This window comes from Phodopus roborovskii, unplaced genomic scaffold (assembly GCF_943737965.1).
Source record: "Phodopus roborovskii unplaced genomic scaffold, PHOROB, whole genome shotgun sequence".
Lineage (NCBI taxonomy): Eukaryota > Metazoa > Chordata > Mammalia > Rodentia > Cricetidae > Phodopus > Phodopus roborovskii.
The window spans coordinates 6,029,686-6,057,257 of NW_026126515.1; the positions used below are offsets into that span (position 1 = coordinate 6,029,686).

Below are 27,572 nucleotides of genomic sequence, written 5' to 3' on the forward strand. Positions count from 1 at the left end.
GGCCAGTTGCCTCTGTGTGTTGGTGGGTGGCATAAAAAGTAAATTCACAAAGATTTTTAGGTTCAAACTAGGTTTTCTCTTTCAAAATTATTCCAGACTTCAGCCAGGAGACAGCTCACACCTTTAATCCCAGCACTTGGGAGGCAGAGGCAGGTGGATCTCTGTGAGTTCTAGGCCAGCCTGGTCTACGAATTGAGTTCCAGAACAGCTAGAGCTACATAAAGAGACCCTGTTTCAAAAACCAAAAGCAAAACAAATTACTCCAGGCTTCAAGGAATAACTTGCTGAGCTCATACCACATCTATGTGACATTTGTCACTGTATTGTGGGACCATTTTCCATTGCAAGCCCAATTTACATCCCCTGAGTTACTGCCTGTATAGGTCCTTGCTGGTCCCCACACAGAAAGGAGACATTACTTTTCCCGTCTGGCCCTACTTTCTACTCAAGGCTGTCTTTCTGGAGATGCTCACAGCCTCACTTCATTTAGTGCACACCTGTGTGCTTATGTGTCTCACCTTCAACCTGTACTGCAGTGATAGGAAAGGTACAAGCATCAGATAATGTTAAACGCCTGCCAGAGAGGAAGGGGGAGCAGAGAGATGAAGACCCAGCCACTGAAAGTGCTTGTTGCTCAATTCTAAGGACCAGAGTTCAGAGGCCAACACCAGCATGACAAACCAGGTGCCTTGCAAAATGCCTGAGACTCCAGCTCTGAGGAATTTGACACTCCCTTCTGCCTCTGTACCCAAAGGTACAAGCATTATGCATGCACACGTGCACACACGCACACGCACATACACACTCACACACCAGACACATCACATAAACACACAAAGAGACAACAGACACATATCGCACAAACACATAGAGACACACACAGACATATACATCACACACGCGCGCACGCACACACACACACACACACACACACACATTTTAAAAAAGGAGGAAGGGACAAATAAGGAACAGCTCTCAGAAGGTGCATGAAATTGCCTGCTGCGACAGCTGTGACCCGCAACTTGATGATGTCTTGGGAGGAATTATAAGATGAGAGAGCACCGCGAGCCCACTACATGGGTGGTATTTGGGCTCAGGAAATCTCTTAAGGTTGTTTCAAACTGGCTCAAGTCGTGGAACTCCCTGGCAGAAGAGATTGCTAGCAGCCCATCGAGTTGAATGACAGGAGTGGGAGGTCTCCATTCTGATCAGGCCCGGATGTGACCCTCCTCATCCTGGAGCTGAGGGTATGGACGGGAACCAGCTGGCTCCTGGCTCCTATGTAGTGATGGGACAAAACTTGTCCTACCTGATTGGGTTCCCTGTACAAAGGAGGTCTCTTGTGCATTCACACCCTTAGTCTAGGCAGGCCCTTCCTCCTTCCTACACACACACCAACTCTCTAGGAAAGCACACTGCCCCTCCCAGTCCCTTCAGTCCGGTGTCTGGCCTCCACCCTGTCACAGCACCTGGCACACCGCACCATTCTGGCATTTCCCTGTCACAGTGTAATTTTTAATTTGCAAGTCTATCTTCCCCACCAGATTGATTCCCTTAAGGGTAGAGTCCACATCTAATTCATCCTTTGATCCCAGGACTCATCAAAGGGTCTGCTACTCAACCGTTGTTAAATGAACAGATGGATGGGTGTTCTACCTATAACTTATTCATCAATAACTTAACAAGATCTTCTGAGTATATAATGTGTATGAGCTCTCATACTCATCAACCTCTAGCGTGTATCATCGGGAAGGCACTGGGCAACAGTGGTAGGCAGAGCAGTCCTGAGTGTCTGTTCTCATGGAGGTTATAGTCTGGGGAGAGACACTGATTCCAGGAACCACAGGTAAAATAGCAAAGGCCCTAAGGGACGCATAAGGGACCACAAAAACCAAAAATACAGTGACATGATCATCTGGGGGACCCTGGTCGAGGAGCTTCGCCTTTGAACCCCTTGCCTTTTACTTTCTGCTCTCATAGCTCTGGAAGGAAGAATGAAGGACACTGGGAAAAGTCCCACAAAATCACCATGCCAAGGTCTGATCCCTTGGCGGCTGCTCCACCCCTGGGTCGATCTGGGTGACAAACTGGGATAATCAAGATGTTTGGGGGATGCTAGCAATCCTCTTGGACAATCACTCAGGTCCTGGAAAGAGGCAGGCACAGGCTACCAACCAGCAACAGGAAGCAAGGGGCTGGCTACTGCTCACCAGATAATCAGTGGCAGAAAAGCTGGGCAGGAAGGGCAGATGGCCAGGCCCAATCAGGGCAGAGCACACTGTTGCCCAGGTGCAGACCCTGTAACTCCACCCCTGGAAGGGCTATGGCACTGGAGCCCTAGCCCCACTGGCTGCCCAGAGAATGTGCAAAAAAGTGTCAAAAAGGGCAGGAGAGACTGACTGATTGATGAGGGCTGTCCAAGAGCTGCTGCACGGGCCTGGCAGGGGCAGATGAGGAGGAGGCCAGCTGGGGGCAGGAGAGGGGTGAATGGGAACTCCTGAAGTCAGAGCCTGTGGCTTGGAGAAAAACGCTAACAGGAGAGCCTTGCTTGGTCTGTGTAACCGTTGGGACCTAGTTTCCATTGGGCGCTGGCCTCTCCAGCGTCCTATGTCACCCGCATCGCCACCCCACGCTGGCCTTGGGGGTCTTTCTCTTTTTCCGTGAGAGGTGCAGTGCTCTGCCTTCCCAGACAGCCCTGGGGTGCAATGACACAGGAATTATGTGGACAAGACAAGAAACTGTTAGGACGGATGCTGAGCTGAGCAGTAATGGACACAGAGTATGCTCAAAGGCCCACATTCTCCAAAGGGTCTCTTTCCCCACATCCCGTGTCCCTGCTCCCCATGATGAGCTATGTATGAGTCAGCAGTAAGCCTGCCCATGGTTCCCATGTGTGCAAAGGGAGCAAGTCTCTGGGAAGGGGAGGGTGGTGCAGAGTAGCATGAAAGACAAGGCAGGAACAGACTTTTGAGGCAGGCAGAGTCCTCCCTCATCTGGGGATTCCTATGCCTATGCCCAGGGGTAACAGCCTTCCACAAAAACAGTGTTGCCTGGAGACAGGAAGAATGTCAGGTTGTGACTTTAGTTAAGTGCAAACTCTCAACTCCAGCCTCTCCCGAGATGGTAGACTCACTGTGACACCACCTCACAGGGACTTGTAATGGTCTGAGGAGATGGTGAGAAATGATCCCATTAAACTACTCCGCCAGCAGTATGTTTCAGTTTTGCTGATGAATTTCTTTAGTTATTATTCTAGTTTTGTGTTCAGGAGACCAGATCTCACGACTCAAGTTGGTGTCAAACTAGTTATGTGTCCGAGATGCCAGATGCTTCAGCCCCATTCTCCTGAGTGCTGGGATTCAGGCACAGGCCACCATGTCCAGTTTGCTTTTTGTTTGCTGCATTCCAATAGCTGCACTACAGTCCATAGGATGGCTGTGCCACACCGCAACCCTTGCTTCCAGCAGATGAAGAGAAATGGGTGGAAGACTTGCTGGCAGAGTAAAACTGACAGTACTTAGACATGGCTTGGAACAGGGAATGGATGGGTGTCATAAGAATGGGTTGTTCTGCCGGGTGGTGGTGGTGGTGGTGCACACCTGTAATCCCAGTGCTCAGGAGGCAGAGGCAGAGGCAGGCAGATCTCTGTGAGTTTGAGACCAGTCCAATCTGTAAGAGCTAGTTCCAGGACAACCTTCAAAACCACAGAGAAACCCTGTCTCAAAACAAAACAAAACAAAAAAACCCAAAACACCAAATAACAAACAAAAGAACGGGTTGTTCTGTGGGATGTGGCACTCGCCTTTAGTCCCAGCACTTGGGAGGCAGAGGCAGGTGAATCTCTCTGAGTTGGAGGCCAGCCTGGTCTACAGAGAGACTTCCAGGACAGTCAGATCTGCACAAAGAAACCCTGTCGTGAAAAACAAAACAAAAGAATGGGTTGCTCTGGGGCTGGGAGATAAGAGTGCTTGTTATTCTTGTAGAGGACCTGAGTTCAGTTTCCAGCACCCACACCCACACCCACACACACACACTGTGGCTCACAACTATCCCTAACTTCAGTTCAAGGGGACTTGACCCCCTCTTCTGACCTCCACAGGCACCAGACATACATATGGCACAGATATAGATATAAGGAAAATACTCATGTGCATAAAAATAAAATTAATATATCTTCAAAAACTTAAAAAAAAAAAAAAAAAGGATGACTTGTTCTGGGCCGGATGGGAGCACACACCTTTAGTCCCCAGAACAAGAGGAAAAGGCAGGCAGGCCTCTTTGAGTTCCAGGGCAACTACATAGTGAAACTCTCAAAAAATAAAAGGGTGGGGCTTATTCTAACTCAGGCAGCTGACTGGGCAGTGGCATTGCTTGACTTCACAGAGGAAAGGCCACCAATTTGCTTTGGGATATTTGGTGTATTAGTCTATTTTCTGTTGCTCTGAGACAGTGGGTCACAACCTGTGGGTCATAACCCCTTTGGGAGTTGAATGCCCCTTTCACAAGAGTCACCTAAGACAATCAGAAAACACAGATACTTACAATTCATAACAGTAGCAAAATTATGAAGTAGCAACAAAAATAATTTTTGGTTGGGGGTCACCACAACATGAGAGACACAGTAGTGGTTGAGAATCATCTCTCCAAGAGAATACCACAGGAAAGAGAAGTGTATTTTTATAAAACATATTGTAATATAATATAATAAATTATAAAATAGAAGTTTATCCCGGGACTGGCAAGCTGGGCAAGCTAAGGCTGAAGAGATACATCTGGAGAAGGGCTTCTCGCTGGCTCACAGTACATGAGGTAACGAGCAACAAGGCAGGAGCATAGGAAAGACAGACGAGAGAAAGGACAGAGGCAGAGAGTGGGGGAAGGGAGCAGTCTCCCCCACTCACACTCAGCCCATCTATACTGTGACTACTTCAGGGCATTCAGGACAGCAATGCACTCTGGACCTAATCACCTCTAGGGGTCCACCTCTGGGCCAGTGAGATGAACAACGGTTAAAGGCGCCTGCTGGCAAGCCTGACCATCTGGGCTTAATGTTAGGGACTTATGTGAGGAGAGATTGGGCTCCTGAAAGTTGTCCAGGACAGCATGTTCACACAGGAGTGCACATGCATACACACATCCATGCACTCACACACAAATAAAAGCAATGTTTTCCTTTTGTTTACAGTTCCCATCCAAGTTGGGCATGATGGTATAATTCTTTAATCCCAGCACTCAGGAGGCAGAGGCAGGTGGATCTCTGAGTTCAAGTCCGAAACTAGTCTAAATATTGGACTATTCTGGTCTAAACAGTAAATTCCAGACTAGCCAAGGCTACATAGTGACACCTGTCTCAAAGTAAAAACAGAAACAAAAATAAAAGCTGGGTAGTGGTGGCCTTTAATCCCAGCACTTGTGAGACAGAGACAGGAGATCTCTGAGTTCAAGGCCAGCCTGGTCTACAGAGTGAGTTCCAGAACAGCCAGGACTACAAAGAGGAAACCTGCCTTGAAAAATAAAACAGAAACATGGAGAGGATCTGGAAGAAGATCAAAATACCATGTATGAAAAAAACTTAATAAAAAATTTTTAAAGTTTTAAACAATGTCCTAATCTCTAGCAGTGGGGAAATACATATGTACACACACACATAAATGTCAGAAATCTGGCAAAAAACAAAATTTAAAAAAAACCCTTTATTTTATCCTTTTGAGGTCTGCCTTTTTAACTTGTAAGGATCTTACAAGCCCAGACAAATCTTAACTCATGTCACACCAAATCCAGTAGGATCTGTGTGATACTCCTGCCTCTGCCACTGTCCTTTTGGGATCACAAGGACGGAGCAAACACTTGGATTATTTTCTTCTGAGTTAAATAATAAAGACAGCTAGGAAGGTAGTCCAGCGGTACAGCACTTGCCTGGGATTCATGAGGGTGGAGGGCCCAGTAATGAAACAAACAAACAAAAGACAACAAAGACAGAGGGTCCCAAGGGCCACTGGTGCAGGCACTGGCCATACTGTGCCTTCTCCAGGCGGTCTGGTGGAAAGGGAGGGACCCAGGTTGAGTGGAAATGCCCAGCAGGTGTAGGGCAGGAGAGTGTGCCTTCAAACCATAAAGGGCAAGTCTGGAGACTCAAACAAAAAGATCACTCCACGGTAGAAAGAAACCACCTTTTTAATGTTTATTCTTTTTTAAAAAAAAAAAAAAAAAAAAACTTATAAAATTTAAGTGGTTAATTAAAGTTAAAAAAAAAAATCTATCACTGAATTTAACCAGCTTTCTCCAGTCCGATAGCCATGTCACTGTGACCCTTCACTTCTTAGCTCATTCAGTTTTTCTTCAGCAAACGTCATCACATGCAATTGGCAAAAATCATTTGGGCAGCGCTGCAGAGACCTCGGGGTTCCCTGCGGGCCACCCCCGGGCAGGCCTGAGGTTGCTGGGGTTCCCACATAGGACCTGAGGCTCCTTCCTGCCTCATCAGTCTTTGCCACGTGCCCTGGGCACTGCAGGCCTACCCAGAGCTTGGTCCGGTGTAGCCGTGTTTGGCTTCACTCCACTTTGATTCTAGTCAGTTCCCACCTTCCTCCTCCACAGAGTTTCAGCACCCAGGAGTGAAACTGTAAGAGACCATTACCCCACTGAGGTCAGACGGCAGCCACAGCAGTCACCCCTCTCCCTCTGCCACCCAACGCCTTGTTTGAGGGGCCTCTGGTCCTGGCCAGGCGCAACCTTTGTGTTCTTCCTTTTCTTCAGGCCCATCCCCGTCACACGGGTACCTTCTCAAGGCTGAGCCGATGTCCCACGCTGATAAATGTCATCCCCAGTTGCTGGCCAATGCGATAGAGCTCACTCTCCACTTCCTCTGTCAGGGCACTGGTGGCTTCATCAAGCACTGATGGCAGCATGTGGCGGCATGGGGTCACAGACCTGCCCTTGCCCCCTCTGTCACTCCTCCAACCCATATCCACCCTGGGGTGTGGCGGACTGGCAGCTACCCTGGCTTATAGGGTCCCTGCCTCCGGGAGACGGCTGTCCAAGAGAGCCGCACCAGGGTAGAGGACACGCCTATGAATGTCACCCTAGGTCTCTCAGCTGTGTCCTAAGTCTGTACAATCCAGGACGTCCATACTGTTGTATATACATACCCCTGCCAGGCATGGCTCAGGGGATGCCCACTCATGTATGGCAGAACCCGAAGAGCTATAATCACAACCCCTCTAACCGAGGCTGCCATGGCAGGAAGTCAGCTATGCCAAAGTGCCAAGCACTGGTCATCATAGAGAGGGAACACAGGGATGCCCAGCCATGCACAGGTGTGCACAGGTGGATGCGAACACATGCTATGTGCACCTCACCTGCGTACTTTGGCTGCAGGTAGAAGAGGCGAGCGAAGGACAGTCTTTGCATCTCCCCTGGGGACAGGACATCATACCTAGGAAAAGCAATGGGAGGGAGTCCTTAAAGGAAGCGACAGCGTCACTTTTGCCAAGAACAGGCAGGCCTTGAAAGAAGGAAGTTCACTGCAGAGCTTAGCTCTAGGACAGAGGCTCTCCCACTTAGCCACATGATAGGTGAGGCCCAAACTACACCCGAGGTACAGACCCCACACTGGCGGACCAGCCCAACACCTGGCTGTTGGGGTCAAGAGCCATTCTATCCCTTTTCGGGGCTGCTGGGACCCACTGTCTTCACGGAGGAGCTGCCTGAAATAGCTCATCCTTACCAGTTCCAATCCACCTGCTGGTCCAGACCTCCCGTCCTTGCCACCAAGCTGGACTGTAACAGACAGAGGACATAAAGCGCAGGCACGCAGAGTTCAGCCCCTCTGTCTCAATCCTAGCTCCCCACCGGAAATGTCTGACACAGGCACCGCAGTGGTAAACCAAGGTGGGTGCTGTCACCTGCACTCTAGGCTGGCTGGAGTATGGTGACAAGGAAAAGCAGACAGACCCCATCAGCTCTCTTGCTTTTAAAACTTTCCACAGAGGCAAGATAGCTCAGTGGGTGGAGTGCTTACCACATCAGCCTGCCTGGCAACCTGAGTCTATCCCTGGGACCCACACACAGGTGTCCTCTGACCTCCACATGTATGATGTGGCATGCTCACATACCCCCCCCCATGAAAACAATATCTCTACGAGAGCAAGAGCACATCTCCTTATTGTCTGTACTCTGCCTGTAGTCCCCCAACTTGTACTCCCACTGTTTGCCCCAGTCTGGGGCCCAGAAATGGCAATGGCTCTGCTGGCCAGCGAATACCTGTGCCCAGCGCTCTCCGTTGGGCCCGAGTCCCCAGGGCCCCTGTGCCACTCACCAGGCCTGCCAACTCCAAGAACCTCATGATCCGCTCATCATCAGCAGAACCTGCAAAACACAGGCTTCCTCAGCGCCCTGGGGCCTCAGGCCGGCTGCAGTGGAGCGCACGCATCCTCAGCAGGGACAGACTCCCCAGGACAAACCTCACAGCAGAAGGGCCTGTGAAAGGAATACTCGCTTCCCTTCTCCAACGGGGGTCTCTCCTCAGGAAAGGAACACAGGCAAGAGGAGGACCCCAAAACAGTGAGCAGATAAAGGATAAGACGCAACCTGAAACCAACCGCCTGGCTCCACACCCCAGGCACAGGGGAGGCCCAGCAGAGACAACAGTGACCAGAAGACACCAGCTGAGGAGCGGCAGCTCACCTGAGTCAGGGTAGATCTCCTTCAGCGGGTATATCACCTGAAAACAAGAGCAGCTCTGGCTACACAGGTGATGACAAACAGCTGCACCTAATCCACCCCCAGAAGCCAGGCTCCTCCCCACCGAAGCGGAGGGGGGGCACCAGCCTCAGGGTCCAGCAGGAGAGACAGTGGGACAAGAGCCTTCAGAAGACTTGGGGAGGCAAGAGTCTTGGAGCCTCCTGAGGGCAGACTCTAACGCCCAACAAACACATGCTGTAACTGGTGAGAAACCACAGGAAGGGACCGACCGGGTTCAGTCCACAAACACTGAAGAGCGTGTTCTCAGAAGCTGGGAGCTCCTTAACCTCCTGGGGCCGGAGGCCTGTCACACTCTTAGAGGACACACTCCTAGACCTACGTGGATGGCATGAGGTTGGAGTGGGGACCCCGGGCCCTGCTGACCTGCTCCCGAAGTGTCCCATCAGTGAAGAACGGCTTCTGTGGCAGGAACAGCACCCCGTGGGGCCCAAAATCAGCCAGCATCTGCACTGAGCCTGCAGAGCCCACAGAAGCCTCCATTGGGAGACCCCGCAGAGAAGGAAACTGCCCTTTCTCTCCTCTCACCGCTTCCTACCACTGACCCCGGGGTCAAGGCTGCGCGGGAGGCAAGGACTGGCTCACCCTTCATGCTCTCCCACAGGCCTCCCAGCACCCGCAGCAGGGAGGTCTTGCCGGTGCCTGTGTTGCCGGTGATGAGCAGACTCTGACCCTCACAGATCTTCAGGCTCAGGTCCTTGATCAGGGGCTTATCAGAGGAGGGGGTGGCGATGGAAACGCGATCAAGCAGGAAAGCTGTATCCGATGGCTCTGCTATTGGCCGCCCTGCAGCCCTGGGGCAGAGAAGGGAGGTGGGAATTCAGACTTTGAGAGTCGTGAGGGAGGTGCTTGACCTAGAGGCATTACCTTTGTCCTGAGTGCCTTCAAACTCAGACACTGGCATTTCATTCCCTATGCTCCAGGGTGTAAAAGCGTTTGGGGCTGGGGTGATATAGTAAAATGAGGCTGTTAGGGTAGCCCCCCAGGGATAGGCATTCGGAGAGGCCAAGTGACCACAAAGGTGAAAGTGGCCATCTGTGAGCCAAGGGAAGATGCCTTGGGAGAAACCAGACTCAGCCACTCTAACCTAGGCCTGGGATTTCTACTTTGCAGAACTGTGAGAAATGTCACCTAACCCGGTACAATGTCACAGCAGCCTACAAATTAGTACGGACTTGGAGCTGGAGCCCTAACCTGTGACCCACCCCACCCTACATGACTGATCTTAATCAGTCTTGGCATCCAAGAATGTTGGATGTTGCCCTGCTTGGCAGATGAAACCAGCTCAGGTGGCTCAGTGACTTGCCCAGGGCTACACGGCTTCATTCTGGTATTAGTGGGGGTTTTGTTCATCTTTTCTGTTGTTGTTTGTGTAGCCCAGGCCTTCCTGGCACTTGCTATATGGGTCAGGCTGGCCTCCCGACTCAGAGGTTCTCTGCTTCCTGAGTCCTAGGATTAAAGATGGATCACACCTGTCATATTTCTGGTTTTGAAAGCTTACCAGGTAGCCACTGTCCAAGCACTTTCCAAGGATAATATCTAATCTTTACTTCTGAGGAAGATTTCCTTACTATCCTTTTTAGAGATGAAGGAAATGACACCCAGAACGGGTAAGTGATTTGTGCATGAGATGAAACAGGGAAGCCAGAAACATTGCAGGCCCCAGAGACATACGAATAAAGACACCTTGGAGCCTGAGGGACGCATGGAAACGAGGGACACCCTAGGAAAGGGGCAGGTGATGGGCTCAGCGGGGAGATGACAAAAGAGAGCATCATTCAGACTCTGTTCTTGTTTTGTAAACATTATTTTTGTCCCGTGTGTGCACATGTGTAGATGCACACATAATACCAGAGGTCATGTCATGTGTGTTCCTTCTTGAGAAAGGGTCTCTCACTAAACCTGGAGCCCACTGTTTGCCAAGGCTGACCAGGCATTGAACCCTGAGATCTGCCTGTTCCCACCACCCTGGGCTAGTATTAGAGGCACACACTGCCACACCACCCTGCACTAGTATTTATTAGAGACACATACTGCCACACCTGGCTTCTGTGTGGTGCTAGAGACTCGAACTTGGATTCTCAAGCACTTTACCCACTGAGCCATCTCCCCAACCCCTCTCTTCTTTCCTTTCTCTTTTATTTAATATGAATTTTATTGATAAATTCAAATAATGTTTATTTTATTTAGGCAGGATCTCATCATGTAGTTCAGGGTGGCCTTAAACTCAAAACAATCCTTCTGCCTCGGCCTCCTAAGTACTGGGATTAACAGTGTAAGCCACCATGCTTGGCTTTTTGTTTTGTTGTGGTGGCAGACCGAAGGTGTGTGCATCTGCTTGCCCTGGCTGGGGAATGATGTAAATCTATCCAATGCGTGCCAGAATGAAGGCGTCTGCCTACTGTGCACACTTATAATGCACTTGCCAGAACATGGAGATTGCTTATACCCACTCCTTATATCTGCTACCTAGCTGGGAGGGAGCTCCAAGTTGAAACCAGCTGGTGATTATTGTACTCTTCCAACCGCAGTATAGCTCAGTACTCACTTGTTCAAATCCCACTCACTCTCGCCTAGGCTCCCACAGTCCTGTGATTTTCGGGACATGTCCAGCAGGGCCTCCTGGAGCTCTCCAATCCTGGGCAAGAAGCAAGAACTAAGGCAGGGTCTAGATGCCAGGTGAAGGGGAGCTCCTTCCTGTCTCACGCCCACTAACACTCAGTGGGATTCTGTGCTTTGCCCACTCAGCATTTGCCCACTCTGCTCACCTGTGCGTGTAACCAGCAACATCTGAGAATGTGGTGGACAGGTCAATGAGCTGGGTGAAGCAGTTGATGAGGTAGATGCACACAAAGGCATTCTGGTCAGGACGGAGAACAGTTAGTGCAGGCCCCAGACACTGGGCCACAGTGTAAGCATTCATCAGAAGGGACCTCACCTTGCTGACCAGGATGCTAAGCTCTGTGGGGCTCAGGTCTCCATAGATCCCATGGAAAATGGGGATGGCGATGACAACATAACTCAGAATGCCGCCCAGATAGTCAAATGTGTTGATGCCAACTGTAGGAAACAGATGTTGTGAGACCCAGGAGACACTCACGTGCTCTGCAGGGGATACAGCCCTCAGGATGGGGAGCAGGAAGCCAAGGAAGGCCACACTTCCTCCAGATCTTCATTCCCCTAGGATACCCAAGCAAAGGCAATGGCTCCCCATGGTTAATCCGTTTAGTAAATGGAACCCTGACCAGGGCAGGCAGTCAGGGGTGTGTGGTGATATGGTGTGCAAGTGAAGTGTTAATTGGGCCGTCCCCACCCTGTGGTTCCACTCCCAGGGCCCCTCTGCCTACTGTAGAGCCAGAGCTCCCTGGACATCAGCTCTTTCTGGGTTTGAAGGAGTCTCTGCAGCCTGCGGTCCGTCCTCATGTGCTCTACGAGCCCAGCTCTGATGGAATAGGATAAGATGTCTATAGGGCCTGCAGGGGTCAGCAAGGCTGGGGTACCCACTCCCACCACAGCCTCCTGTAGAGACCAGGCCCATGCAAATGATCTCAGACACTTCAGCTTGAGCCCCATGACCCAGGCTGTGGTCATGAACTCTGAAGGTGGCCAGACCTGGTTCAGATCCAAAACTCTAGCTGGTTTCTATTAACAGTTACTTAAGCTTCTAACACCTTTTTCTTACTTTAAAGCTGAACTAGTGACACCTATATAGTAAGTTAGTTTGTGATTTAAGAGTTCTGTTTGCCCAGTGGTGGTGGTGGCGCATGTCTTTAATCCTACCACTCGGGAGGCAGGTGGATCTCTGTGAGTTCCAGACCAGCTGGGTAGTCTACAGAGTGAGTGCCAGGACAGCCAGAGCTACACAGAGAAACCCTGTCTTTAAAAAAAAAAAAAAAAAAAAAAAAAAAAGTTCTGCTGAGGGATGCCGAAGAGAAGGCTCAGTGCTTGTTGCTCTTATAGAGGACCCAGGTTCAATTCCCAGCATGGGCGTGGCAGCTCACAACTGCCTGTAAGTCCAGTTCCAGGAGATCTGACTGCGTCTTCTGACCTCAGAGGCACCAGGCACACAAGGTGTAGTAGTGGTACATACCTGTAATCTCAGCACTTGGCAAGCAGATCTCTGTGAGCTCAAGGCCTGCCTGTTAACAGAGAGTTCCAGGACAGCCTAGGCTACACAGTGAGACACTAGGTGGCGGAGGTCTGGCTCAGTGGTTAAGAGCACACTTGCTTTTCCAGAGGTGCTGCTCCACCACTGCCTGTAACTCCAGCTTCAGCGGATCCAGTGCCCACTTCCAGCCTCTAATGCCACCAGCTCGCTTGCATGCACGCATGCACGCATGCAAATAAAATTTAAAAATTAAAACCAATTGAATTAAGAAAAAAAAGGAGTTCTTCTTCTCCTTCCTCTTCCTCTTCTTCCTCTTCCTCCTCTTCCTCCTCCTCTTCTTCTTCTTCTTCGAGTCTCATGCATCCAGGCCAGCCCTTAATTTGCTATGTGGCCAGAATGACCTTGAATGACTGCCTGCCTCTATCTCCTAAATTGTACATCTTCAGGCATGTGCTACCACTCCTGGTCTATGTGGTGCTGGGGACTGAACCCGGGACTCAGGCACACTAGGCGAGCATTCTGCCAGCTGAGCTACATCTCTAGCCCTATAGTTTCTTAATATAAAGTGCCATGCACATGAGGGACCCTGAGTAAATACGAGTTATTATTATTGTTGTTGTTGTTACTCTCATAGTGCTGGAGCTAGAGCTCAGGACAATGTGCATGTAGGGAAGTGTTCTACCACTGAGCTGCCCCTCAAGAGCTACATTTATTTATTCATTCATTCATTTACTTATTTTTGGTTTTTCCAGACAGGGTTTCTCTGCTCTACCTGTCCTGGAACTTGCTCTGTAGATCAGGCTCACAGAGATCCGCCTGCCTCTGCCTTCCATGCTGGAATCAAAGGCGTGCGCCACGCCTGGCCAAGAGCGACTGTTATTAAGCAAATGAAATGGAGCGGTCGCTGTGCACCAAACTCCGTGCTGGCAACCAACCAGTGCAACGAAGAAGACAATGGTTCCTGTCTTTAAGAAACTCCCAGCAGAAGGCAGGTGGCCTTGCTACTTTCTTCACTAATCACTAGGAATACGGAGTGTCAAATATGTCCTCAGGACTGTGGCAACAACAGGCATGTCCACTAAGGGAGTCTAGGACAGCTCCCCAGGGGAGGTAACTTAAGGCTTCAAACATAGGAAGAAATTCTCCAAAAGAAAAGTTGGAGGGAAGAAGGGGGTATTTTAAATTTTGCAGATTTGGCAGAAGAACCTGGCTGCAGCCATAAGAGCTAACCTGCCGGATTCTCACCAGCAGAAGCTATAGAATCCAAAGGAGATGCATCAGTGAACTCATCCCACCACTAGAATCCAGCTTTTATTGTCACTGTTGCTATCATCATCATCATCATTAAGACAGAGTCTCACTATGTAGCCTTGGCTGGCCCTCAACTCATGGAGATCTGCTTGCTTCTGCCTCCCGAGTACTGGGATTAAAGGTGGGTACCACCATGCCCTCCTGGTTCATCTCAGATTCTTAGTGTTCCTGGTGGCCCCAAGTGGAGGTGACTGCTAACTGCAGTAGACTGACTGAGAACAAAGGAGCTATTAAATTCACTGCATGAACAGGTGATCCAGGGAATAACAGAATTTCTTAAATACAGCCTATGTCACCAGCCCATACAACACTGGAACCTGCCCTGGTACAGTAGGGAAGCAACTTCATAACACCCAGGAAGACACCAGGCCCTTGGCTCCAACAGTGTGAGGAGCCCATCCTTACCCACATGCTGCTGAGACAAAAGGAAGCCATTCCACAGACAGGAAAAGAGACAAGGGCAGTACCTCAATCGAAATGAAGCCGCCCGCTCATTTTATTCCCTGGTCATTTTAGACTAAGGAAGCCACCAGCTTCAGGAGTACTCCCTGTACCTGAGGACAATCAGAAGGCTGGGGAGAGGGTCATAGCTAAGGGTGACAAGCGCCAATGGTACCAAGAGGGTTATGGACATTTTATTTCCTTTGCTAACACTAAACGCGGGGAGAAGGGGGACCTCCTCCACTAGACTCACCTGTAGAAAGCAGCAGGCTCGGCATTCACTCGAATCTGCATGTGCTTGAACCTGAGCAGACAGAAGGGAAACTGTGGATGTTGGGAGGCCTGGATGGAGAGGAAGCCCAGCTCTGTGGCTGCCTTTCCCTGAACTGTCACAAGGGTGAAAACCCCAGGGCTTGGGTCAGGCAGTGGGGCCTGTACACACATCGCTGAGCTCAGCTTTGTGCTGACTTCAGCTTTCTGGGATGGGATAGGTGTATTCCTGTCTACAGGACCTCATTGCCCACGCCTACCTTAACCAAGGCAAGAGGCACAGGGCAGGGGTCGGATGTAGATCAGCTGCTGGCCCAACAGACTGGGCAACTGGACCATGAGCTTGTGAAAGGGTCCCCAGAAGATGCTGGTGATTGCTAACCCACACTTCTCTCCCTGCTTCCCACGCTTGATCTCCTTAATTCTCAGTTCTCTCGGTTGACAAGTGCATCCTTCACTTCAGAGATGAGAGAACGGGAATCTCAAGAGGCACTGGATACCCATTTCCCCCACGAGGTTACACATGCTTAGTAGCTGTCATGCAGTTACCCTGTCCCTTAATCTCAACCAAGAAGACACACCTAAAATCCCCCTCCAGCTTCTCCTGCTGCACCAGCTTCATCACGATGGGCCCCATCAAAGTTTTATTCACCATGGTTCCCAGGAGAAAATATCCAAAGATGCTCACAGGTCCAAGCCAGCCTGTGCTGAAGAGGAGAAAGCGGGCAGTTGAGAGAGGATGTGGGATGACTCTGCGGTCCCTGTGATATCTGACACCTGTTAAAGCTATCAGAGGCAGCCAGGGTCCCTGACAGTGAATTATCACAGGACCAAGAGGGGGCGGGGTCATGAGCATGTGATCTGGGAAGACTCCCATTGGTGAGGGTGGGAAGATGAGCCACCCTGGACTGGACCCGGCCCTGCCCTCGGTGTGGGAGGCTCTGGGTAAACACCAGGCTGGGGACGAGAGCTCCTGGAGGGAGAGGCTGCACCTTTGGAAGCACTGGTATGTGTAGTAGGTCAGAGTGAAGGGGGAGATGATCAGCTTGCTGGTCATGCTGCTGAGCTGCCGGCAGAACCGCTCCACATCCTGGCTGATGCGCTGGTCCCTAAACAGCCAACCGCACAGAGGGGCTGAGTCCAGCGGGCTGGGAACCTCCACTTCTACCCCTGCCTCAGGTGGAACCCAGACAAACAGTCCTTCGACTCTAACCAGGATTCTAGACAGCTGTCTCAATTTACTCTACGGGGGTGGGGTGGGAAGCCGTCAGAGGACCCAAGGGCCTGAGCCAGCTCTGCAGAGCCAAAGAAAACTGGGAGGGGAGCTGCCTTTCTGCACGGTCTTCCCTCCTCCCTGATCTCTCTATGGGCCCGAGGCTACTCCAGGTCAGGGTCTGGCTGTGACAGCTTCAACATGGCTGAGTCACCATGAAGAGGCCATCTTCTCCGGGACCTTCAATGGGAAGCTCAGCCAGAGCTGAGGATAAGTCACCAGAAGTAGGCAGCACCTGCTGTGGCTGGGTAAATGAGATCCCACAGCTCCCATCACAGCCCCAGGGCCACACTGGCTCCTATTCCCAGTGCCAGACAGGAGCTCAGCCAGGCCACTTGCAATCCCTCACCTCTAAAGTCATGACTTAGACTGAAATCTTGATGTTGGGTACCACACTGTACCAGCCAAGGATGGTGTTAGTTCACCCTCACTACATCCTTTGAGACAGGAACCAGTACGATCTTCACTGGACAGAAGATGATGGTAAGAGCCAGAGGCTGCCCTCCTGCTCTGCTGCACATCTGAGAACTTGTTTCCTAGCAAAGATGCTTTCACTTGTTTCATTTCAACTAGAGATATGAAACGGACTAAAGAGAGCTGCTCCTAATGGCTTCCTTTTTGCTCGCTATTCTCGGTCTCTCTGCAGAACACCTTCCCAATACAGCTCTAGGCAGCAACACTGGCCTCCTGCCAATGAGGCAGGACTCAGCTAGTTGGATGAGGGACTCAGGAGGCAGCAAGGATGGAGAGGGATGCCTACGGATTATCGATGTCATCCCGCAGCACGTTGAGGGTGTAGTACACGCGGGCCCGGAAGTACAGGTTATGCAGGTGCTCGGTGAGGTCCTTCCTCCAGCTCACATACAGCAGGTTGCAGGTGTACTGGTCAAAGCTCTTCAGCTGTGCATGGGGGGGGGGGAGAGGGGAGGAAAAGATAGCTCCCTGCAAGTCTAGGTTCAAAGCTCAGAGCTGGCAGGAGCTTCTGCTGATAAGGCGGAATCCACTTGGCAGTTCCCTTTTACGGCTTCAAATCACGAGATTTCCTTTCCCCATTCACTCACGTGCTTATTCCTCCAACAAACCTTAACAAGCTTACCAAGGGCAAGCCCCTGAAGCTTCTCTGCATCGTGTTTCACAATGGGAGCAGAGGTGCAGCTGGAGACAGGTCTGCTCCATTTACAATTTACCTCCTCTGGCCCCAAGCATGGAAGAGTCCTCCATATATCTTAACGTCTTAGTGACAGAAAGCACACCCAAGAGGCCACATTAGGGTAAGAAAGGGCAGCCCCAAGAAACTGCTAGTCTAGCCTGACAGAGGGCATCAGGCTGGGTCTTGGTAGAGCCTTGCTCTATCTTAACCTGCCATTTCTGAAGAGCCTCATGCTAAGCATTAAGGACATGATGGGTTCACAATCCAGCCAGGCGTAAGTAAGCGATGAAAGGGTGTAAGGAGTGTGGCAGCAGCTGTCAGCTCAAAGAGCAAGTACATACAGAGAAGGGGTTGAACTTGAAAGAGGAAACAGAAAGTTGAAGACTCAAGAGAGGTGCCAATCAAGGTATCTCGAAAAAACAAGTAGGGTACTGCCGATTCAAGTAGTGGAAGGCAGCTACTGGGCCAGAAAGAAGAGGTGAGAAGGCTGGAGGTGTGACACCCCTTGGGATTGTGTCACAGCCCCAGCTGCCAGAGAAGCCGCAGCTCTCTGGCTGCAGATCTGGGTTTTAAAGGGCTCTGAGTTCCCTGAAATGAGAGTTCTAGGATGGGAAGGGACCTTGACTATTTCTACTGAATGCTAAACCAGAAAGTCCATCGCACAGAGGCCAATAGCAAGATCAAGGCCCTGCCTCAAGCTCTGACCTTCAGGGAAACTATTAATTCTCAGGAAGGGGCAGACACCCAGAGCCTGGTTCCTACTTCCTGAACACAGTCCCCAGGCGTCCCCTAGACTGGAGAAGGGGACCACAGGGAAAAGGAGAGTCCTTTACCGTGGAGTTGAGGACAATGAGGGCCATCGCCAGGAAGGTCAGTGCCTTAAATCCATCCAGGTCTTTGTTTCCCAAGACCCCATAATACTGACTGGGGATCAAGCCAACTTGGTAGATCACCAGTTGCTCTGTGGGGAGGGAGAGGAGTCAGAAATCAAAGGGGGAAAGGAAAGATACTTCCTCCTGCTAGGCTCCTCCCCATTCCCCAAAACCCATTAACTCACCCAGGAGGGTCACACATAAGAGTGTCATGAACATTAAGACATTCTGTGATGACCAGGAAGGAAAGAAAACCTTCTGTATCCTCAGGAACCGCTGGATAAGTTGCAGATCTAACCTGGGCCTGCAGATGTCAGACACGGAGAGAAGACTCAGAGGACAATAGAGCCCTACAGGAGGTACCCAGCTTAGCCTCATCATTTACAGAGGGTCCTGGCTCTGAACAAAGAATGGCTTATTGAATGCTGAAGATGGTAGGCCACAGGACATCAGTGCAAAAAGTTACACTACTAACCTAACAGAAGCAAATGTAAGAATATATATATATATATATATATATATAATTTAATAAAGATACCTTAATAATAATGATGGAGTGGGAAGATATTTTCTCAAATAAGACCTCAAACCTACAAACTATACAGGGTAAAACTGATGGGCTCAATTTATATCAATATTTTTATTCAACACAGTACCACAGACTTTGGTTAAATAAGCGAAGGCATTTACAGAATGAAAGTTGTAAGGAATTACAATTTGGAGTATGCAAGGAATTTCTGCAAGTCAGGATACTTCATGGGAAAATATATAAACAGACAGTCTACGAAAGGGGCAGTCTACAAGCCAAATACACATATTAAATCAGCACAATGTGGTTGACAAGATGTCTCAGGCGGTAAAAATGTTTGTCTTTAAGACCTGAATTCCATCCCCAGGTCCCAGTGTGGCAAGAAAGAACCAACTCCTAAAAGTTATTCCCTGACTTCCATACACATGTCACAGCGCACACACACAAGTTAGCACAATAAAACACTATCTTATACACATCAGACAGATACACATTAGTAAAAAAAAAAAAAAAAAAAAAAAAAACTAAACTAAATAATACCAAATATTGTGGATGAAAATAGGGAAACTAGAACCTTTATATAGGTGCTGTCAGGATGTATAAAGTGGTTGTGACCACTCCAAAGAGCAACTTTCTAGAATTAAGTTCGGCTCAGCATCCTATCTCCTGGGTGGATATCAGCGATATCTAAAGAGACAACTGCCAGGTTCTCATTACAGTATATTTTGTGGTGCTTTAAGTATTGGAAGTAATCTAGGGAAATGAGCAAAATAGTCTAAGTAATAAAGGTGATAGCAGGGAACATTCAGGAGTGAAAACTCATAGCACGGATGACCTCAAAATCCAAAGTTCAGTTTTAAGTTTTTGGAGGGTTTTTTTTTTTTTTTTTTGCTTGTTTGTTTGTTTCTGTTTTTAAAATTACAACATATAAACTGGACGGTGGTGGAACACACTTTTAATCCCAGCATTTGGGAGGCAGAGGCAGGCGGATCTCTGTGAGTTCGTGGCCAGCCTGGTCAACAAAGTAAATTCCAGGACAGTCAGGGCTGTTACATACAGAAACCCTGTCTTGAAAAATAAAACACACAAAAGCTCCAAATCGCAACATATTACATGAATTCAAAATCAATATATGTAGCTCTAAAGTTAAAGTAACATGACAATTTAAGTGGGGGAGTGAAAAAATTAGTGAAACGGGGGTGGGGGGGTCAGAGGAACGGACTGGGATTGAGAATGTGAACCACGGAGAAAGAATCCAGAAGGGGGTGTCCAAGAATGAAGCAGAGTCAGCTCCACTCCGTGAAGCCGGGGTTCCAAAGGGCGCGGAGAAATGAAAGGACCCGGCGGGGACAGCAGCCCTTTCCCACTGTCCAGGCATGGCGTCCCCGCCAACCCGGCCGTCCTCACTAGCCCTGCTCACCTGGCGCCAGCTCGGGCTGCGGAGCCTGGGACCGCCATAACCCGGAATGAGGCCGAGCAGCCAGCAGCAGAGCCAGGCCGGTGTCCACCCCGGGCAGAGTCCGCAGAGCTGGGGCCCCGCCCCGCCAGCCCCGCCCCGAGAGGAAAGGGGCGGGGCTCCACCGACCACAGAGACGCGGCGGATAGAGAGGACCACTCGGGCGCCGCGGCCGCTCCCGGAAGCCCAGGCTTTCCGGAAAGAGCAAGAGAATAGCCAGAATTTATGGAGCTAGCACGGCGCCTAGAGCGTCCCCTCTGGGTCTGGGAGGTTTCTTTTGACAACTGGTAGTTCGGAATGTAAATAAAATGGGTGTGCTGTGTGTGTGATTTATAATAGATAATAAATAAATAGATGTATTTATTTAGTGTGTGTGTGCGTGTGCTCATGCAAGCCGAGAGCCAGGGCACAAGTGTGGAAGTCAGAGGACAACTTCAAGTAGTCAGTTTTCTCCTTCCATCCTGAGGGTTCCTGGGAGCAAACTCATGTTGTCAGGATTGATTCACAGGGTGAGCCAGCTCGTTGGGCCCAGCACGATTTACATGATTTTTAAAAATATATATATTTTATGTATATGGATGTTTTGCCTGCCTCTGTGTCTAAGTAACAAGTGCGTGCCTTGTGCTTGTAGAGGCCAGAAGAGGGCATCGGAGTCCCAGGAACTAAAGTTAGAGACCCCAATCTCTGAAAGAGCAGCCAGCGCTTGTAACCCCCTAGCCATCTCTTCAGATCTTCTCTCCCCAGCGCGATCATTGAAGATGTAGCTCAGTGGTAAAGGTCTTGCCTGGAATGCCTAAGACCCTCGGTTCAGTCAGAGATATAAAAGCAAACATTTAAGTCGGTTTCCCAGCCAAATATGGCAGTTCGGGCCTACAATTCTAGAACTGTGGATGTGTAAGCAGGAGATCGGGAGTTCAAGATACCCATGAGTTACATGGAAAGTGCTGAGTGTTAGAACTGGACCAAGGACTTCTGGCGGTGATGTTAGTTGTAAGGCACTGGAGCACAGAAAGTAACAGCAGTGACAATTCATTTAACCGTAATTAATACTCAAGGACACAGTCATTCTGCTGTGTCAGGCTTGATTTTAGGGGCCGGAGACATCGCAGTTTCAACACCGTTTTTCTTTGGTTATGGTGGTGCACAGCATTTGGGAAGTAGAGTAAAAGTCAACAGCTAGCCTGAGCTACTTGAGACCTGACTCAAAACCAAACCAAAAAATAAACATTAAAAAAAAAATTCTCAACTGGATGTAGTAGCGCACGCCTTTAATCCCAGCACTTGGAAGACAGGCAGGAGGATCTCTGTGAGTTCGAGGCCAGCCTGGTCTATAGAGTGAGTTCCAGGACATCTACAGCTGTTACTCAGAAAACCAAAAGAAAAAGAGAATTTCTCGGGGGCTGGGGAGATGCTCAGTGGCTATGAGCACCTGCCACTCTTACAGAAGACCCAGGTTTGGTCCCCTGCATCATGTCAGGTGACTCATAACTTCATGTAACTCCAGTTCTAGGGAATCTGGTGCCATCTTCTGGCCCCTGCAGGCATTTCTACTGGTGTGATGCACATATTTACATTTAGGTACACATATTTTAAATGATAAATCTTTTCATTTCTCTCTACTTTCATAACTGCATTTGACCTTAAGCCCATACAAACAATAAACAAATGAAATGATATACAGACCAGATCATGCTAAGAAACCATAGCAAACTGTCAACGGTCAGGTCCGTGGTCCACACCTTAGTCCCTATGACATTTTTTGTTTTGTTTTGCTTTTGGAGATGGGGTTTCTCTTTGTAGACCTGGCTGTCCTGGAACTTGCTCTGTAGACCAGGCTGGCCTGGAACTCACAGATCTGCGTGCTTCTGTCCCCCCCCCCCCCAGTGCTGGGATTAAAGACATGTGCCACCTGTAATGTTTAAATGAATGCTGTTGGGATCACATCTGTGGAAGAAAGCAACATAGGACCAAGGAGGAAGTCACCATGTGAGGATCCAGCTTCCCGGAACCCCTTAAGAAGTTCCAGAGCTAAAATGGTGTATCTAGGTTGTTTCCTGCTGGGCCCCTTCTTCTCTACTTGATAAGTCTAAGAGTCTATGTTATTTCAAGAAGTCCATGACCTCAGGCAAGTCTGCTCCAAAGAAGTTGGCGTGAGGCCTTAGATACAATCCCAGCACCACAGAGGGGAGAAAGTGGGGGGGGGGGAGAGCAAGGCGGACCAGCTGTTAGATCTTGCTGAAAAGTTCCGGGGGAAAGACCGAACTGTTCGCTGGCTTTGCCTGGAGGAGTTTATCAGTGTCCATGGGGTGAGTGGAGGAAGAGCGAGGACTATAGACATTTCATAACTGTGCCATAAGAAGAGGAACAAATAAAGTGCCATTAGCTGAGGGGAGAATACGGAGTCAGATATTATACATGCGCTAACCACAGGGACCAGATTCCGGAGGGAAACGTATGGTTGTTACCCTCTTTTGATAACTTACTAAGACTTGAGAGCCATGTTGGACTTTTTTCCTTGTTTCATTTCTTTTCTTTTCCTTTCTTTTCTTTATGTTTTTCGAGACAGGGTTTCTCTGTGGCTTTGGAGGCTGTCCTGGAACTTGCTCTAGTAGACCAGGCTGGTCTCGAACTCACAGAGATCCGCCTGCCTCTGCCTCCTGAGTGCTGGGATTAAAGGTGTATGCCACCGACGCCCGGCTTTTTTCTTGTTTCTTTTTCTCTTTGAGATAGGGTCTCCTTATGTATCCTTGGCTGTCCTGGAACTCAGATCCATCTGTCTTTGCCTCCCACGTGATGGGAATAAAGGCGTGCACCACCACTGCCAGCAGGTGTTGGGTATTGTATTTGAATCATTCACTTTAACCTGTGAATCCGGTCTGTAAGATGGATCATTGTGTTATCCCCATTCATGCGGAGGAACCACTCCATAAACCCCGTCATTGGCTCCTAAGTGAGAGAGGGACTCAGTCATTGGCTCCTAAGTGAGAGAGGGGTGGGGACTTCTGGCTTTGGAGCCCATGTTCTTACTTTCATTTTCACTTGAACTATCTCTTAGTTCAAATTTTAACTCCTGGCTAATATCTGTGTCTGTTACTGTTTACTGCCCCCCCCCCCACCCGTTGAGCAGAAAACCTAATTACTGGTCTTTCAAGACTCAGCTGAAGCCAGGTGGTGGTGGCACATGCCTTTAAACCCAGGCAGGTGGCTCTGTGAGTTCGAGGTCACCCTGATCTACAACAGCAAGTTCCAGGACAACCTCCAAAGCCACAGAGAAACCCTGTCTCCAAAAAAAAGATAAGACTCATCTGAAAGTGGTGGTGGTGCTGCATCTGCATGCCTTCATTATAGTGAGATTCTGACTCAATACAAACAAAACCAAACACTGTAGAAGGGACTTGAGTATACACAAATGGTATATCCACAGTTGGTGTTCTGGGGAAAAGAGGACCCTGGAAGCAATCCCTAGCAGATACCAAGAGACAACTGTACTGAGAATATTGGAAGTCACAGGCATTTAAGTATGGGTGACATGTAACACGCTGGAAGCAATCAATACTCAGTGTGCAATAGCCAGATATGGTGTTGCATGCCTGTAATTACAACATCTGGGAGGCTGAGTAAATGTGATATAATCACTTGCAATCCCTAGCACTTGAGAAGTGAAGACAGGAAGATTGTGAGTTCAAGACAAGCTTTAGCTTCATAGTGAGTTTGAAGCCAGTCTAGGCACTATATAAGACAGTCTTTAAAAAAAAAAAGAGGGTGGTTGAGAACTTGTCTAACATGCATGAGGCCCTAAGGTCTATTTCTAGTATTGTCAGGGGGAAAAGTACACATTTCTGAGTGTAGCATGCCCTGATAGAGTATGTGCTGGTGGAGTATGGGTCAGATCCCCAGCACTGTAAAGAAGGAAAAACAAGCAAAGGAAAGTGAAAAGCCTTAAGCTTATTTCCCCACACAGTTTCAGGATGTATGAAGTAGGGTTTTGCATTAGTGCAAGCAGGATTCTTGCTTTGCAAAGAATTGCATATTCCCAGCACTAGCCAGGCAGAGACAGGAAAATCACTGCAAGTTAGAGACCAGCCTGGGCTATGCCAGTGAGTTCCGGGCAGCTAGGGCCATGTAGTTAGGTCCTGTCTCAAAAACCAAACAAATGTGTCAGGGGAGATGGCTCTGCAAGTTAAGCTGCCAAGCCTGGCAGTCAGTGTTTGATTTATGGCACTCATTTACATACAACTCTTACAAGTTACCCTCTGACCTTCACATCTGCATAGTAGCATGTTCACATCCACACACATCACACAGATACACACACACACACAGATGCATGCATGCATACATACATAACACATGCATACATACACGTAGTTTAAAAATTAAAAACCAAATAATCCCATGTTCTAACACTGGGAGGAGGTCAGGAGGTCAGGAGGTCAAGGGGACTTGGAATCCCATCCTGTTCTGTCACTGACCAGCTAGGTTGGGTTCTCAATAACATGCTGCGTGCAATCTTTGGAACATGCTATCCTAAAACATTATGAATTGCTTACATTCAGTTCAAAATGCAATGGGTGCCCCGCATGTGTCTAAGCTCTGTCTGGCAACCTTCCAGTAGGGTGATCCTGGCCAGGCTGCCCAGCCCCTTTGAACTGCTTATCTACAAAGTGGAGAAGCTGGGACATTCCTCATGGTAGTGAGAGTTAAGATCTTCAAGTAAAGGTGCTTAACGCAGCAAATGGCACATGGTGAGTGCCCAATAATGAGCAATTAGAATTCATATCTTTCATTTTAATTTCTGTGTCTCCTAGAGCGGTTAAGTATAACCTATCACATTAAATTTGCATCAGCTTCTCAGAAACGCATCGGTGAACAGTGAGTTAAGAAGAGTCTGGCCTGTTTGGCAGCTGTCTGGGAGCTTGAATCAGCCCTGGGCCCCAAAGAGAAGATTAGCGACACTAATTTATCAATCAGACCGAATTTCTTCAAGGGGCAAACCAGGAAAACAAAAACAACAGCATGCTTCTTGAAGAAACCACTAGGGGGAGTGTGTGCATTTCGGACCAGATGTGGAATACATTGCAAGTTGCAGGCTTTCCATACTTTGAGAACAAAGCAAGGCATAAGAAAGCTCTGGGAAGTGCGTGGTTTCAGAAGGAATGTGGAGCCGCAAAACGCCAAGAAAAGCAGTCTATGTAAGACCATTGCCTGGGGAGCATCAATGGGAAGGGTGGGAAAAGGAGAAACCAATGCAGTGGGGTCAAGAAAGGAAAAAGAGGATGGGCACACTGAAAGGTTTTTTAAAAATTAAATTGTATTGCAAATTCCAGAGTTCTAGCATGTGTAAAGATCACATTACCAGCCAGGTGGTGGTGGTGGTGCATGCCTTTAATCCCCCGAATAGGGCTGGGATATAGCTTACTAGAAAAAACTTGCCTGGGCTTGCTCTCCAGCTCTGCAAAAGAGAATACATTAAACTAACAGCCTCAGTTTAGGAAAAGAGAGGTAGAAGGGTCAGGAGTTCAAACGTAAGTTGGACTATTTATATGACAGAACTCTGGAGAGAAAAAGACAGCAGAGGATTGGGATACTGGGATGGAGTTCAGTGGTACAGACCTTGCCCAGAATGTGAGAGGTCCTGAGGTTGGTGTAATTAAAAGATTTCTGAAGCTTTTGAAATGACTTTGCTCACTGGAGTTTTAAGGGGCCCTCTTCTACTCTGTCCCCCTTTTTAATTGTAATTCTAGGGTGGCTCTAGATGTGCCTTAGATGAGATTATGATCTGATAGGAAAAAGCATAGGAGCCCCGAGGGTTGCAAATGGGTTTTTGGGAATGTCTTTAAATGGGGTTTCTGGTGAGAGTCCTAGAAAATTGCAAGTTAGAGCTGGGAAAGCAGAAAGGCAAATGTTATTAGCTGTGTGGCAATCCTTGATTCTCAGCCGGTGAGATACATCACTCTCTCATCTCAACAAATTTCCCCATGTTTGTGTCCTGCCTTAACACTCCAAGACTGCAGGAGAATCAGGAGTTCAAGGCCAACCTGGAAATGAAGAGCTGGGCTGAGCTCAGCAGTAAAGGGCTTGCCTAGCATGCACAAGGCCCTGAGCTTGATACACAGCATGACAAATATAACAATACCAAATAAGTAAAATGAACTGTGTGGGGGTAAACACCTATAATCAAAGCACTCAGAAGATGGAGACAGGAGGATCCTCTGCTTCGTGCAGAGTTCAAGGCTAGCCTGAGCTGCTTGAGGCACTATCTCAAAAAACCAAGCAAGGGCAGTGGTTGAGAGTGTTTGCTGCTCTTGTAGAGAATCACACTGGGTTCTGGTACCCACACTGGGTTGCCATCTTTCCTGGGGATCTGATACCCTCTTCTGGCCTCTGTGGGCTGTGGATGCATGGGGTACACACACACACACACAACACACACACACACACACACACAATCAGACACATAGAATTAAAATAAAGATAAAAGGGGGCTGAAGAGATGACTCAGAGGTTAGAATACTGGCTGTTCTTCCAGAGGCCCTGAGTTCAATTCCCAGCACCCACATGGTGGCTCACAAACATCTATAGTGAGATCTGGTGCATTTTTCTGGCCTGCAGGGACACATGCAGGCAAAACACTGTATAAATTATAAATAAATAAATGAATCTTTAAAACAACAACAACAAAAAAAAAGCCTGCCTTTCCAACAGGGAGATAGCCTCCCTAAAAGAACAGCCAATTGCTATTCCTATTCCTATTCATGGCTGCGAAATGCCCAGGATACCATACACCATCACTGTCTTTGGCTATGCACAAGCCATCATAGTCTTTGTATGCAGGCTGCACCACTGTCCTGTTAGCCTATAAGTGGGGAAGCTCGGGGAAGGGGCGAGGAGGGGAGGGGACAGATGGAACCTCGAGTATAGGTGACCAGCCAATCTAGCCCAGACAGCAAGCTCCAGATTCAGTGAGAGAAAAAAACCCTATTTCTGCATCAGAAAATATGGGGCAGGAGCTGACAGGATGCTTTAGCTGGTAAAGACACGCCTTAAAGCTTGGAAACCGGATTTCAATTTCCAGGACCCATATAAAGGCAGAAGGACTGCACCCACCAAGTTGTTCTTTCATACTTCACACGTATGCCAATCATGCGCATGCTTTCTCAGGCACACATACATACACCTTTTTAAATGGTAGAGAGATGGGCATGGTTGCACATGCCTTTACAGCACTCTGGCCACAGAGGCAGGTCTGTATAGAGAGTTCCAGGCCAGTCAGGGCTCATAGTGAGACTTTGTCTCAAACAAAATAAAACCAACTAAAAGCCATATAAATAAAAAAAATTTTTTGTTTTAAATACAAATAAAAATGGTAGAGAGCAACAGAAGAAGACATCCAATATTGACA

General features: G+C 48.8%; 1 protein-coding gene across 1 annotated transcript; it reads right to left on the reverse strand.

The window, feature by feature from the left end:
• Window positions 1–6,156: 6,156 nt before the first annotated feature.
• Abcd4 (ATP binding cassette subfamily D member 4) lies at window positions 6,157–20,254 on the reverse strand. Its single transcript, XM_051196332.1, has 19 exons — window positions 20,135–20,254; window positions 18,371–18,489; window positions 18,147–18,274; window positions 16,924–17,063; window positions 15,883–15,999; window positions 15,472–15,597; window positions 14,874–14,924; window positions 12,108–12,202; window positions 11,699–11,820; window positions 11,529–11,620; window positions 11,309–11,398; window positions 9,346–9,554; window positions 9,127–9,218; window positions 8,686–8,722; window positions 8,318–8,367; window positions 7,727–7,779; window positions 7,359–7,435; window positions 6,780–6,895; window positions 6,157–6,620 (listed from the first exon to the last, which is right to left on the reverse strand). The coding sequence occupies exons 1-19, from the start codon at window positions 20,170–20,172 to the stop codon at window positions 6,552–6,554; spliced, it is 1,821 nt and encodes a 606-aa protein (XP_051052289.1). The 5' UTR covers window positions 20,173–20,254; the 3' UTR covers window positions 6,157–6,551.
• Window positions 20,255–27,572: the final 7,318 nt, after the last annotated feature.

Bases quoted from the DNA above. Each gene is read 5' to 3' on its own strand.
- Abcd4 (XM_051196332.1), bottom strand. From the start codon at position 20,172: ATGGCGGTCCCAGGCTCCGCAGCCCGAGCTGGCGCCAG. The intron at 12,203-14,873 runs GTGAGTCTAGTG...CTATTCCATCAG, and splicing joins GAGCCTGCTGCTTTCTACAG to AGCTGGGCTCGTAGAGCACA. The intron at 6,896-7,358 runs GTGAGGTGCACA...TGCTGCCATCAG, and splicing joins CCTGCAGCCAAAGTACGCAG to TGCTTGATGAAGCCACCAGT.